This window comes from Ruditapes philippinarum, unplaced genomic scaffold (genome assembly GCF_026571515.1).
Source record: "Ruditapes philippinarum isolate M1 unplaced genomic scaffold, ASM2657151v2 ctg1917_1_1_1_1, whole genome shotgun sequence".
NCBI classification, from domain to species: Eukaryota; Metazoa; Mollusca; class Bivalvia; order Venerida; family Veneridae; genus Ruditapes; species Ruditapes philippinarum.
In genome coordinates this window covers 74,386-89,618 of record NW_026857493.1, presented here as the reverse complement: position 1 = coordinate 89,618, position 15,233 = coordinate 74,386, and the positions used below count along the sequence as shown (strand labels likewise).

The following is a 15,233-nucleotide window of genomic DNA, read 5'->3' as shown; positions in this document are numbered from 1 at the left end:
ACTGACCCACAAAACAAGGAAGGTTAAAAGAGCTAACATAATACATTTACTAGTTAAAGAGATATTCAGGCAAAATAATAACAAAAATATTAAAATGATCTCATGTTATCAAATCACACTAAAATGACATTTCTTAAAGTCCCAACATGAATTTCTGTTTAAATTTTATATATTTGGGGTTTGAAACGTAAATATATCTATATATGTTGAACAAAATGTAGACGCCTAAAGAATCACCGAATAGTTTAAAAACAAATCATTTGACTTGAACAAACCCTTGAAATTACAATAACAGATATTGTGAATATTGTATGATTGAAACAAGTCAAAGTCATTCATTTGACATGTTCTTTAACATTTCCAGAGTTCACTGTGACAATTATTGTGAAATCTTAGCGCTCTAACCTGACCCACGCGGGTCAAGTTAGGAAACCACCATTTTATTCTTTATATGGAGAAAAGTTTGTTTCTTTGATTGACTAATGTATTCATTTTGAGGGCATTTACAGAATAATGAATGAAAAATTCAAAACTAAGAAATTAAAATTTTGCCAGTGTCTCCCTTTAACACAAAAAAATCATTCAAAAACAAAACAAAACTATGTTATACAAACATAGACACTACAATTTAAACCAAACAAAAATATAATTCATTAACATGTAATAGAGTATTTGAATACTTGATATAAAAATTAGATTTTTTAAAACAAAAGATAAAAGCTTGGTAAATTTTTTTTTATCAATTAACATTCTAAGATTATATGGTTAACATTTTATCATTGTGAAGAAAAAACAGTTTCTCAACATAACTTTTCTGCTTAATATGTCTGTCTACAAAAATAAATTCCCATAGTCTCAATATGTGATAGTCAACAGATCATGTGACCTCTATGTCATTTAAGGAAAAGTAATTCCTTAAAATTCCAATATCAATGTATGAAAAAAATATGTTTAAATATATCATTGAGAACAAATTTCATTGAGAACAAATTGTGCATGCACAAAATCATTGCTAAACAGTTAAAATAATACTTAAAATAGCAACATAATTATTTCATTCCAGAACATATTATTCTGTTAACATACAACATTTATGTGTGTTGATAACAGAAATATTCTTTGTTACAACACTTTCGAGAATGAACAAAAATAAAAGAATTTGCCAAGTTATATAGCTCTATTCCATTGTATTCCTAATCCACAGATGACCTAAACTTTACAATTATTTTAAAATGGTTAGTAAGTCTTTCAATATCAGTTGATAAGTGTACTGAAGTATAAATTTAATTCTTGAATATATATACATATTTATTTAGCACTTAAAATTAATATACAGGGTATATCTGTTTAATTTTATCACATAACGAAACATTTTTCATTAAACAAGAAGGCCATGGTGGTAATTGAAAGCTCACCTGAGATCCACCGTAGACAATATTACAATTCTTTAATGCAGAAGTAATTAACAAGTTCACACTGGGTGTGTCATTTTTCACCCAGACACGAAAATAGCACAATATCTTGTCGTGCAGTACTACCTAACAACATTACTTATAAAATATATAGAGGCCTCCTTGGATATAATTCAATGTACAATGTATTTGCCTAATATTTGTACCTTAACTTTGAGTTATATGGTATTTTCCAACAAGAAGATTTATATGTGCTTTCCTTCACAAGTCTATATCAACTAAGTTAAATGCTGGGCAACGATCTGAGGGGAATGCTTTATATAACTTTTGTAGAAGACCATAAGGTGATGTTACAGGGATACGGACAAAAGCCCCCCCCCACCCCCGGGACGAAAGCCCCCCATCTAAAAATGACAAGGTGGACAAAAGCCCCCCCATGAAATTTACACGTAGGACAAAAGCCCCCCCCCATCAAAAATACAGGTAGGACAAAAGCCCCCCCCCCCCCAGTTCATCAAACAATTGTTATTGAGAATCTTGTCAGTTTAAATCTGGAACTTGATGTAATGAGACAAGTCAAAATCGGTATGTTTAACTTAACAAATAAATACATTTATTTTAAAAGATAATTTACATTGAGATTTAAATTTAAAGGTACAAAAGTTCTAATTTGATTTATTGTGTAATTCGTATATATAATTTATTGATGATATGAATGTTTTTATGTTTGCATTATTATATATTGTGCAGTACCTTAAGGGGGGCTTTTGTCCTACACTCGATGTTACATGCCAGAAGTGTCTAAAGAGAGGACTTTAAACAATTTCATTTTTGAAGTCTATTTAAAGCTCTGGTGACCTATTCATGCACTGACTCGAACTGTTCAGATAAGTTTCGTAGAAGGTCACCTAAAGATCATTTGAGTGTAGCCTAGTCAACATTGTTTAAAATATTGTGATGAATGACAGACACATTGCCATGACAAAAGCACACCTCTGAGCACTGTTCTGTGAGCTAAAAAAGAATTTGCATGAATTTCATTATTTGCATACATTGTTAATTAACTAAAATAACTATATAATTACTCTAAAATATCAATATACACTGTTTTCTTTCAACAGGCCAACAAACAAATGTAAATTTCTGATATAATCCATAATAAACTAAGGCCAGAGGGAAAGAAAAATGTAAATTCATAAAATTTCATTTTTGTTATTCAACAGAAGTTACTCTTATACCAAAATAGTCCTTTATTTTTAACAAAAGAGTAAACTGAAGAATTTACAAATAAAACTACTTTGTGCCTTTTGAAAATAAACAACAATTCTGTTTAACTTTTTCTAAACTGAATCATAATCAGTAAACACAGTTTACATTCACATCGTATTTTTTACACATACAACAAGTCAGTGATTTTTTTTTCATGTAAAAACAAGGTAAAATATATGGAAGGCATTTTCCCAATTCACAATACAGCATTAATTAAATGGCTATGAAAATAGCAGGATCAGCAAAATGCACACAACAAATTATAACAAACATTATATGGACATCTTACTAGCTAAACAAAGTGATGGGTCTACAAAAAAATGACAAACTGTTGAAAAGATGATTTGACCCAGTGACCTATTTTCAAGTAATAGATCAAGTAGCTCACATACATGTATATAATCAACCACAGCATGTTTCCTCACAACCTGGGGTTCGTACTTTCAGTGCCTGAAAGGGCGGATGGACCCTTTTTAAACTTAGAACAAACACATACATTGTATATATATTATATATAATATCTATCTAAGCAAATCTTGGCAGTACAGTTAAAATGTCTTAACATTAAAGGCCCAGTATGCCCTAAACATACTTTTATTTTTCTTTCTCAAAAGCATTTTATTTTTTGTGACCTGTTATAGCTTCTAACAAGCTACTTGTTGGTCAGAATTGCCTGAACCAGCTTTTGCTTCTGTTGCATTTTATCAATAAGTAGAAATATAGTATTTAGTATTTTAAATGGAAGCCAAAATACGTCTTTGTTGATATTTTTCTACTTTTATCACATATAATTTCATGTTCAGCAAAACTTTCTTCAGGTAACCAGCATCTAAAATGCTCTTAAACCAATATTGAAACTTTTTAAACTCATGTTTACCTTTTCAAAATGCATGAAAAATTTCTGGGGCATAATGTGCCTTTAAGGCTTAAATTAAATCAAGTATAAGATTTCAGATGAATACCTTACAATAACAATCATTCAATTATGATTTCACAACAAACACTAACAGATACTACTATGAAGGTTGTTGACATGAAGAGACTGGAAACATGGGAAAACAAATTTTCTAAATTTAGCATTCTATGTAGCATTTGATGACCAATAACTTATGTGCAAAATTTCAGATTTATATAAGCTTACACTAATTTTCCAGAATAATTCTTCTGTTGTGAAAAGTGATCAAAAAATAAAATGCATTTAAATGATGCTTCAACTAGAACCTGCCTAAGAATTACAAAAAAAAAATTATCTTTATAAATTATTTCTTAAACACAAGGACTGGTATTATGGGAAGATAAATGAGGAAAAGATGGATACTGCTTAGTTATGTAACTTTCGAGGTAGGATAATGGACTCTGCTTTGATTAATATATATGTTAATATGAAGCCATTTATATTAATTACTATTTGACTTAAGATATTTTTAAGTGACTTGGGCTGTATAACTTTTTTATGGAAAGTCTTCAGTGCATCTAAAGTCCTAGGTAATGGCACTAAATTTAGGACTAGTTAAGACCTTTGAATGAACATTTCTATTGTTTGTCAAAGTCAACATGCCTCCAAAAGACCACCCTATTTATATTTACAAATCTCTCTTTCGAAAATATTATATGATTGAAAGATTTGGTATACCAAGGTCATAGACAAATACCCTGTTATAAGAGGTGGGGGACATCTTTATAAGCTAGCACAACACACACACAGAGTCAAAGTAACTTCATAACAATTTCTCAAAACCTGTAGTTGTTACCCTAAAAATGAGGTAGTTTTAAGGTAGCACAATTTTTTTTAAATTGACTAAAAAATCTCATAATGTGACTTATTAAAAGTGAACAAAAGAAGATATAAGTGTACATGTAGCTATCAGTGTTTTTCCACCTTTTGATGATCCTGCGGATATTCAAGATAAAGACAATAAATTATTTGGTCAAACTTAGCTGAAAATCATAAGAAACATCTGGTAAAATAATTCAAATATACCAGTATTACAAACAGAACATACATGTACAATGCACATTTTCAAGAGGGCATGAAATGTCATATTTACATGTACAATAGATACTCACAATAAATAACAATGAATATCTTTTTCAATGCAAACTTTTAACAAGTTTTACTAAGATCCTTAAATATTGTGAACTAAATACTGGTTAAAATTCACAAGTTATAAACGTTACAAGACACCGGTAACTCTTTAGACACATTTGAAGAGTTTAAACTACAGTTTACAGAAAATGGAGGAAAATGATAAAAAATACATAAATAATTACCTGAACATACAGAATGATATTGTAAGATAAGTTGATTAAACTTATATACTAGTAAATTTAGAGTAAATTTTTGACCAAGCACTTACATCTGATTATTACAGGTTGGGTATGTAAATGTGCATTCTGCTTCAAATGATATACCCTTTATATGTACATGTAAAATGCACTAGAAATCATCATTTAACATGCAGATCTCATTTTTTTCCTGGGGGTCGCCCTCCTGACCCCCATAAGTATGACAGGACATTGGTTATTTCAAACTCCAGCACACCCAGTTTAAAAAAATCTGAATCTGTGGTAAAAATATTTCATTTTAACAATATTCATGTATATGGAAAAATTGCATTAAATAAAGTTATAATTCAATATCTTAAGGGGAGGGGCTGGGAGGGATAATCTGATACTTTAAAACAGAAAAATATGACATTGTTAAATAAATAATTATAAACTTAATATGGAATAATCAGCAAGTTGCATCTAGGTTTGAGGACAATTTCACCTTTTTGGCAACCTGAATACTTCTATACCCTTCGTCATTTGATAAAATGTCTCAAGGTTTACTCTCCAATGCTACGTGTCAACTTTCATCCATTTCCTTCCATTTGTTAAAATGTTTCATCAGATATTCATAGGTAGCATTCACAATACCCCATGAAATGAAGGCCCGTGTGTAGTTTACATGTAAACCCCTGAATATTTTTTTCATGCTGTAATCTCTTTCTTTTAAAATTTCTTTAAATGTTGGCACGAGTCTATCAAACTCACCGCCCACTTTTGATTGCATCCGTACTTTGACCACATTCAATGGGTAAAAAAGGCTACTCAAGAAAGCACCGAGACATGCGCCACTTACAAAATCTAGGAAAAGTTTCTGGCCAGCAGTACCATCTTCCGGGTAAACCATATGTAAATAATCTCTCCCGAGAAAGAAGAGAACATTGCTTGGACCGTTACGTAATAGAATAGCAGATTGTCCACGATAAAACTCACGTAAACCATAGTTTTGTCTTAATTCCCTGAAAGCATGAACTGTGTTTCCGTAATGTTTATGATATGATCTATCCTGCATCAGCATTTGTACCCGTTCAAATGGAGTGAGAATCGACTCAACAGTTCCAGCGAACATTGCTGCCACTGATTTGTTTATGGGCGCCCATAATGATGGAAAGGACGTGTTTAGTTGCCTCTGAAACTCGTAGTACAATCCAAACATTAGAGACATTGAAGTTGTCTTCTGTAAGAGGGGCGGCATCAAACCTCTGTAGATATGAGTCAGTCCTTCTTTTTGAAGCTGTTGAATTGCTTTCCATGCCCTGACCCCGTATAGCTGCTGTCGGAACATGACCTTGTTTATCGGGAAGGTCACACTTATGTTTACAAATGCAGCACCCCATCCACAGACATACTCCGGTCTTTGCCAATGTTGTAGCAGACCCTCAGATGAATTTTGTCCGAAATTATTTATCAGGTGATGGGAGGGCAATCCCGATTTCCTTTCACCTTGTGTCATTGTTCTCTTAATTAATACCAACTGTTGCGAGCATCCATTTCAATGTAATGTTTTGTTCACACTTACTCTGTCACATATTGCCCTGAAAAACATCCAAAAAAATTTATAATTAGTAAACATTGTAAATGATTTAAATTATGAACTATTTCTTTTAGAAATATGCTTTAATATCATCAAGAATTAACATTCTTAAAGGCCCATTTAGCCAAAAAGATGAATTTATTTAATCTACTTAACCCATTACTTCATATACACGCCTTTTAACGCCTTTTTCACACCCCCCCTTTTTGTTGTCTCAAATGGTGAAAAAATGCCTTATTTAGGCCCCCAACACTTGTTTTTGTTTGAGAAATGTTGTTAAAAAAAGTGACCACTTTTTCGGCGCGGCCCCCCAACCAAAAGATACATCAGGGGGTTGCCAGAAGGGTGATGTGCCCCCTTCTGTTTGGGGGGTTTGAAGGGGGCGTAGTCCCCCTCATCGCCAAGAAAATTTTTGGACTTGTGAGAGGCTATAAATGACCTCAGATTGATCATAAGGTAACGTGTAACCAACGCTGAAAAGCATTTGACTCTATCTCAATCCATTTAGAAGTTGCAGCACTTTGAAATCAATTATGATGGAAAAAATCAACGCAAAATAGTGATTTTTGGCAATTTTGAGATGTCCCCTCGTTGCCATGGTAACAGAAAATTTAAGCCTGAGCATGTTGTTGCAAGGGCAATGGTCCAGTCAACATTTGTGCCAAGTTTGATTAGTGTTGAAGCAGTTTTTATAGTATTATAGCAATTTGAACTTGTAACGGGAGACTTTTCAATGAAAACAGCCATTTTTCGCAAAATGCTCATGAAGTAATGGGTTAATGAAAAAAATAAAAAAATCTACAAAACAACAATTTTTCTTCAAATTTATATGACAGACCATGTTTAAACATGGAAAAACGCGATTTAGGGTAATTTCAAGTATTTTCATCATTTTCTGTTAACCCATTACTTCATATACACGCCTTTTAACGCCTTTTTGCACACCCCCCCTTTTTGTTGTCTCAAATGGTGAAAAAATGCCTTATTTAGGCCCCCAACACTTGTTTTTGTTTGAGAAATGTTGTTAAAAAAAGTGACCACTTTTTCGGCGCGGCCCCGCAACCAAAAGATACATCAGGGGGTTGCCAGAAGGGGGATGTGCCCCCTTCTGTTTGGGGGGTTTGAAGGGGGCGGAGTCCCCCTCATCGCCAAGAAAATTTTTGGACTTGTGAGAGGCTATAAATGACCTCAGATTGATCATAAGGTAACGTGTAACCAACGCTGAAAAGCATTTGACTCTATCTCAATCCATTTAGAAGTTGCAGCACTTTAAATCAATTATGATGGAAAAAATCAACGCAAAATAGTGATTTTTGGCAATTTTGAGATGTCCACTCGTTGCCATGGTAACAGAAAATTTAAGCCTGAGCATGTTGTTGCAAGGGCAATGGTCCAGTCAACATTTGTGCCAAGTTTGATTAGTGTTGAAGCAGTTTTTATAGTATTATAGCAATTTGAACTTGTAACGGGAGACTTTTCAATGAAAACAGCCATTTTTCGCAAAATGCTCATGAAGTAATGGGTTAATGAAAAAAATAAAAAAATCTACAAAACAACAATTTTTCTTCAAATTTATATGACAGACCATGTTTAAACATGGAAAAAACGCGATTTAGGGTAATTTCAAGTATTTTCATCATTTTCTGTTAACCCATTACTTCATATACACGCCTTTTTAACGCCTTTTTCACCCTCCCCCCCCTTTTTGTTGTCTCAAATGGTGAAAAAATGCCTTATTTAGGCCCCCAACACTTGTTTTTGTTTGAGAAATGTTGTTAAAAAAAGTGACCACTTTTTCGGCGTGGCCCCCCAACCAAAAGATACATCAGGGGTTGCCAGAAGGGGATGTGCCCCCTTCTGTTTGGGGGTTTGAAGGGGGGCGGAGTCCCCTCATCGCCAAGAAAATATTTGGACTTGTGAGAGGCTATAAATGACCTCAGATTGATCATAAGGTAACGTGTAACCAACGCTGAAAAGCATTTGACTCTATCTCAATCCATTTAGAAGTTGCAGCACTTTGAAATCAATTATGATGGAAAAAATCAACGCAAAATAGTGATTTTTGGCAATTTTGAGATGTCCCCTCGTTGCCATGGTAACAGAAAATTTAAGCCTGAGCATGTTGTTGCAAGGGCAATGGTCCAGTCAACATTTGTGCCAAGTTTGATTAGTGTTGAAGCAGTTTTTATAGTATTATAGCAATTTGAACTTGTAACAGGAGACTTTTCAATGAAAACAGCCATTTTTCGCAAAATGCTCATGAAGTAATGGGTTAATAAGATGTAACAACATATGAGGTTTTAAGTTCAAAACGGAAATAGTTAAAGTTTGATACTTTAAATTAAGTATCTTGGAATATTTAAAAATGTTCAAATTGTAAAACGTTATATTCACAATGATACACTTTGTTATGTTGTCCGATCAGTGAAATAACAAATGGCCAAAACATTCCACATCAAACCAGTCATTCCACATAAAACTGTTTTAATTGCAACCAGGTGGAAAAATGATATATTTGTATAAGCTTGCATGTCATAATGTTATCAGCTACAAATCAGCTGAATTCATAATCACTTGCTAACTATCTGCACATGTATACAGCATTACAGTATATGTACATGTATATCTATCTGTTGATCATAAACATGATGATGCAGACTTCACTCACAGATCTATGTTCAATGTCTTTTAGCAACAGTTGACTTTCCCCTGGTGGGAAAGTCAAGGAAATGAAACAATTTATACCTTCTGTCTGCCCAAACAAAACTCACATTTACAATAATTCAGATTTTCTTTGTATTATAGTTGCATATTTAAAAAAGAGTTTGACAGAGCTCAAGGCTTACATTAATTTAGCATCTGAAAATATATCTACATATCTGTCAATATTCAGAATAAAATGTGACGAAAGAGTCTTTGAAAATATCAGTAAATCCAGAAAAGAAATCATACATTTTTATCATTTTTTTTTCATCAACCAAATAAACCCAACAATTATAATGTTGCAGAACCATGAAGCTGATCAATGTTGCTAGACCCTACAAATTGACTCTGGCCATACACAACTGTTCTTATACTACAGTTCAAAATATCTGAGGGGTTGTTCTGGCCAAGATTTTTACTTAGAGAACTTTTCCCATTTCACCAATTTTGACAAGAGAAACTAGATTTTCAATTCAATTTTTATAATTTTTGAGTTGAAAATATAGAATTTTCACACTTTTGAAGAAGAAGAAAAGCTTGAACATTGTTTTTATATCTGAAAATCCAAAAATAAATTTTAGGAACATATTATAACAGGTGATCCTCTTACAATAAATGTCAATCAACAATTTGAGACTCTAGTACTTAAATATTTTGCATTACTCACTGATGTTTTTATATGGGTAAAATAATTGTTGAAATAACTGTTGAAATAATTAAGTAAATTAATGGCAGGGATTTGTACAGCTCAGTGTTAACAGCATTTAAAATCTGGTAGCATTAATTAGTCTATGCAGGAAAGTACCTATAATAAATGTGATTTGATTTACTGTATTCCTAGAAAAGATTTCGCGCGTTTTAAGTTAGCGCTTTTCGCGGTAGGCATGATTCCGCGAATCTTTATACCCGCGAATATGTCACTTATAACAAATCCGCGAACATTTCTAGCTTCAACCAAATAAAAACATAAACGTGCAGAATATTTATTATAATCTACTTACACAAGAAACATATAAACACAGGTGCTAAACTTAAAGAAATGTGTAAAAAATATATATGCATGTTATAGATACCTGTTTGTCAATTATTAGTAATTATCATGCTTATTGACGTTATTCGCTGGTCACAGCATATACATAAACATTTACAATTTGCGTACATAGAATGATGTTATTTGCTTGGAGTAGGTGTAATCCTTTGTTAATAGTACAATAGTGATCAAGTGTTACATTGATAAACAGCAATTATGTTGTTATAATGAAAGCGATGTACTGTCCGATACTGTGTAATAAATTACTTATCGACATTTTGAAGATAAAGACAGTTATAATTCTAATGAGAATATAAGCTAATGGGTGTGACTAAATATTACTTAATGACATAGTGAAAAAGGTAAGGAATTAAGTAAAAAGTGTTCACGGAACAACCGACCGTGTTCAACAGGGCAACAAATGAAAAGGTATCGAGTAACGTAGCGCTTTCGGCGCGACTTGTTAAACAAATACAATAATTAAAAGTACCCAACAGGCAAGGTCACGCCTCCAAAATCTGTAATCCAGGCCGTAGCGACTTAATATTCGCGAAATTCGCGGTTACTACAAATCCGCGAAAGTTTGTCTCCGCGAAAATGCTGACGTTGTGAAAAACGCGAACTATTGTATCCGCGAACATTTCTAGGAATACAGTACCTAAATCTGCTTTTATGACACAAAATCAACATCTAAATAAACACTGATTTAATATGTTGTGTTTGTGCCATATTGTACATGTATATGCTGTTTACACAAAACTCAACAGGTAACCTTTGCTGCAAAACTAGATTATTGGATTAAAAAACTCGAACTCTGATTGTTTAAAGATACATAAGGTTGACAAGCATGAAGCATCAACTTTACATACAACACTCTAATAGATGATACTGTTTATTTCCAGGACCTAATATACACACAGCACCACTTTCAAGCACAAAATTTTCATTCATTTCACAAATTTCTTTGGGATATCAAATGGCAGTTTTTATAGGAGAAAACACAGAAATTGACCCTAAGAGAGATTCTTCTATCTGTTCCCTTTCCAAACATCATTGTAAAAGACATATATTTAAACCCAATCAAAAATATATTTGATCCCAATCAAAAAGTTATCATGAAGGGTTCTTATTCACATTGTTGTAAAATATGCCATAGCAAATTCTTTTGCATTCACTGCAAAATTTATTCATTTGCCTTTAGAAATAAAGAACATTACCGGTAGTTTTTGTTCATGTTTCATGTCTGAATTGTTCCATACTCATGACCTTTTTTCATGTGAACAGTTTAATTAAAATTAAGATGTCTTATTTAATTTTGATCATACTTTAATTTCTACACATGTTTTATCAATCATAAACCCCATTCCCCCAAATTCTTGGCAGTAGGCCACTTTGAATTCATCAGAACATATATAGTTCAGCCACCACACTGATCCTCAGGGCTGGCTGTGTATGTACTTCACTTTTGCAAGGAAAATGATAACTTCTGTACATGCAAGAGTATAGGTACTGTATATATGACTGTAGAAAGGATTTCATTACCAATCACAATGAAAGTGTCCAGCACCATTTGGGAATTGAACCTGGGTCGCTGATTCACAGTCCAACACTCTGCTCTACCTATTGAGCTAACTGGCCAGTTATACATGTGATTTATAATATATTTAAACTGATTTGTAGCTATAACAACAGCGATCAGTGATCACATGTGTTTCCTCATGATAACAAATTACATGTTGCAGCTACTGGGTAGCAGGAAACACAAAAATCTTTAACAGGACAAAATGCCTTTTTTATTCAAGGGCAATAACTCAGCCAAAATCACTCAAATGGAACTCATGATGTACGTGTTACTTGCAGTAAATGAATTTAAGATTTTGAATTTACTAGCATGAATTCCAGTTGTGAATTTATTCTACTATATATTTAACTAAATTTTCTTAAAATTTTCACTGGCCCGAACTAATTTTCACTGGCCATGGGCCAGTGCTAAATTCGATGACTGACTGTTAGTACTTGAGCTACGAAACAATCCTGTAAAGTTTTATTGAAATTGCATCAGTGCCCAGTGGTATAAGAGTAGTCTAGACAAACTTTAAAAATCAAAATCAATACAATATAAAAGGGTCATAACTGTAACAAAAATCATTGAACCGGAATTTTTTTCATTTTGAAAACCAGTTTGATGTCCAAGTCATGTTTAGATATTAAAATATTTTTGATAGAGTTGCTACAGGGGTGTATTATGTTTGGGACAGGATCTGACCCCCAAGACTGTCCAACAAAAATATAGTCCTTCATTGAAAGACATCGCATTTTCCTTTTTTTACACTTTTACGTTTATAGGAAAATGCGAAGTCTTTCCCTAATTGGCTAATTTCTATAGCACAAATCGACACACTTTTCGAGTTGATTTGAAGTTACCTGTTACACATTTCTGGTAGGATTATGATTATTAAATATTTGTAACACTTTACATGGGGTGTTTGAAATTGATGGTGTATGTTTTTTGTTTTTCATTTTGCTATGGACTTTTAAACAGATATATTTTAATTAAGATGTTAAAGCAGATTTGACCAATGTAAAAAATCGCTTCAAATCCGCGGTTACGTCTAAATATTTTGACTAACAAGAATAATGAGAAAACAGAATATATTATAATAAAATAGTAAAAATGTATCGTTAAAAATAATTTATGTAGATAGTAATAAATTTTGAAATAGGTTTCCATTATGAAAAAGTTATAATTAGACTTTAAAATTACCTATATGAATCTGAAAACAAGGGTTAAATAATGTGCATATTGCAATAATCTAAAATTTATGGGTGGGGTAGCCAGATGTCATTGAAAAAATTATCAAATATTTCTTCAGCTATGCGTCGACAACAAAAAAATAGAATTGCAAAGCTTACCATAAACTATTCATCAAAAGTTCTGATCAATTTTGCAAATCAAATTGCTAGGGATTATAAATAAACTTTAAAAAGACTTTCTTCGTCTTTGCAAAGCTGGAAGCTGACATTTTGGTTGTGTGTAAAGTACTAACGATTTGGAAAGTCGTTATCGTCCATCCAGCCATTGGACATTTTAGTGGATTTCATGTCAGACTCAATGATGTCACAGACCGAGAGTGCGCAGTCATTTAATGGTATGTACTTAAAATTAACCTGTCTTTGTTAAATAAATATTGAAGACGATGTACAGATTGACGCTAATTCATTGTCAAACCATACAAGTTCTTTCAAATCTAAAATATTTGGGACTACAGTTAAGTAAGACTCTGTCCTAGAATCTGCATGTTGATGCTACAACCAAAACAGCAAGCAACAATATGCCCTTCCTGCGGCGCAGAAATCTTGCCAGCTGCCCCATCAATATCCGGAACCACTACTACAAGACACTTGTAAGACCTCTAGAGCTGCACGTGTAGGTCCCACATACGCCATGCAGGCCAATGTCGAATCAGTCTAGTGCCATGTGTGGTTACTACAGAACTTCCAGCACTTTGATTGCCATTCTTCAAAGGGTCTTCACTAGCTGTATCAGAGATGAAATAATGTAAGACTCATGATGGTTTAGATAGGATTCACCACACCCCTGTAGATATGTTATGAACATTAATTCTTCGTGGTATTGCAATACCGACTAGAGGTCATCCATGAAAGATTTTGGTACGATGGGACAACTACAAAGCAAGCTTTTTTCATCCGAGATTCGCTTGTGTAACCAGCTGTCAGCATCGGCTGTCAAAGCTTCTGCCACCTTGGTACGAAGACTTCTATAGTAGGTGCCAAGAGTTTGTTTCCTCTAATTCAAAGCAGTCAATAAAGTATGATGTTTATTGGTGTGTTCCTTAATACAAATAATGTGTCAATGTCATTATTTCGTAATTTTGTAACTTTTACTTTGCTGTGATATATTTATTCATGTTTAACTTTTATTTATAAATCGATTCAAAGGAAATTTCTACCATGTGTATATGTACACATGTATAAATGCTGATTGTTGGGTTGTTGGTAAATATACATTATATATGAACATGTTCAAACAATATTTATTCTAACATACTTTAAATACTACTATAAAAAGATGTCATAATATATTTTATTTGGATGAGAGGTGAACGAAATTCAGGAGAAACTTGATATTAAACATTTAATTTTCATAGGTCTTTTCACGGATTTATATTACATATATAAATCCGTGGTCTTTTTTAAATATTAAACGATGTACATAATTTACTCATAGAAAAATAATAATAATAAATATCGCACAAAATAAATTGAAACTTGTGATCTAAATAGGTGTGATCGGGTTTTCAGTGGTCTCAATATAATATTTTGTTCAAATAAAGAATAAAACAATGACATTCGTGGTCTAAATAGTGGATTAGTGGGTTAGTCTTAACCGTGGATAATATTTCCATTGACATAACAACTCAACAAAATACGTTCTTTTAAAAGTTGGTCTAAATAGTGGTGTGATCTTAATTCGTATAAGTAGGATTTCTACTATACTCAGTTTTGCCAGTCTTTCGTGCGATAATTATTGCACTTAAAACACGATAACTGTCTTCTTTTTACATGTTGAGATATTGCCTGTACTCTAGCTTGCAAGGGCGATTACGATCGTTTTGAAAGACGATACTGGTGGACGGTTGTGATGGTGGTGTTGGTAGTTTTTACTCCGGATCACGGCAGTAAGCATGAATTTCCATAGACATTTCACCACCATCGTTCTGACAACAGTTCAAGACATTTGTATCATTTGCAAGGACTGAAACATCTGAAGCCACAGAGACATGTCACCAACGAAATGACTGACGTTCGGATCGAACACGGATCGCGCGATCCGTCAACACTACCTATTGACTTCAGACGTAATCTGAGATACTACCAAGATTACTGAATTCAGAATACTGAATTGGTCGAGATACGAAATGTTTTTATCATAAAT

The 15,233-nt window shown here is 33.0% G+C and overlaps 1 protein-coding gene across 2 annotated transcripts; it reads right to left on the bottom strand.

Annotated features, from left to right (window-relative positions):
- Positions 1-1,920: 1,920 nt before the first annotated feature.
- LOC132749936 (mitochondrial nicotinamide adenine dinucleotide transporter SLC25A51-like) lies at positions 1,921-13,335 on the bottom strand. Of its 2 annotated transcripts, XR_009628480.1 has the most exons (3): positions 13,190-13,335; positions 4,855-6,544; positions 1,921-4,806 (listed from the first exon to the last, which is right to left on the bottom strand). XR_009628480.1 is itself a non-coding variant. In XM_060739879.1 (2 exons), the coding sequence occupies exon 2, from the start codon at positions 6,460-6,462 to the stop codon at positions 5,530-5,532; it is 933 nt and encodes a 310-aa protein (XP_060595862.1). In that variant the 5' UTR covers positions 6,463-6,544; positions 13,190-13,335; the 3' UTR covers positions 1,921-5,529. The 2 variants fall into 2 exon arrangements, 1 of the variants encoding a protein (XP_060595862.1); XM_060739879.1 differs by having other exon boundaries at positions 1,921-6,544.
- Between the last annotated feature and the right edge of the window lie 1,898 nt (positions 13,336-15,233).

What these genes read in the sequence shown, in the direction of transcription:
- LOC132749936 (XM_060739879.1), bottom strand. Translation starts at nt 6,462, where the DNA reads ATGACACAAGGTGAAAGGAAATCGGGATTGCCCTCCCATCACCTGATA.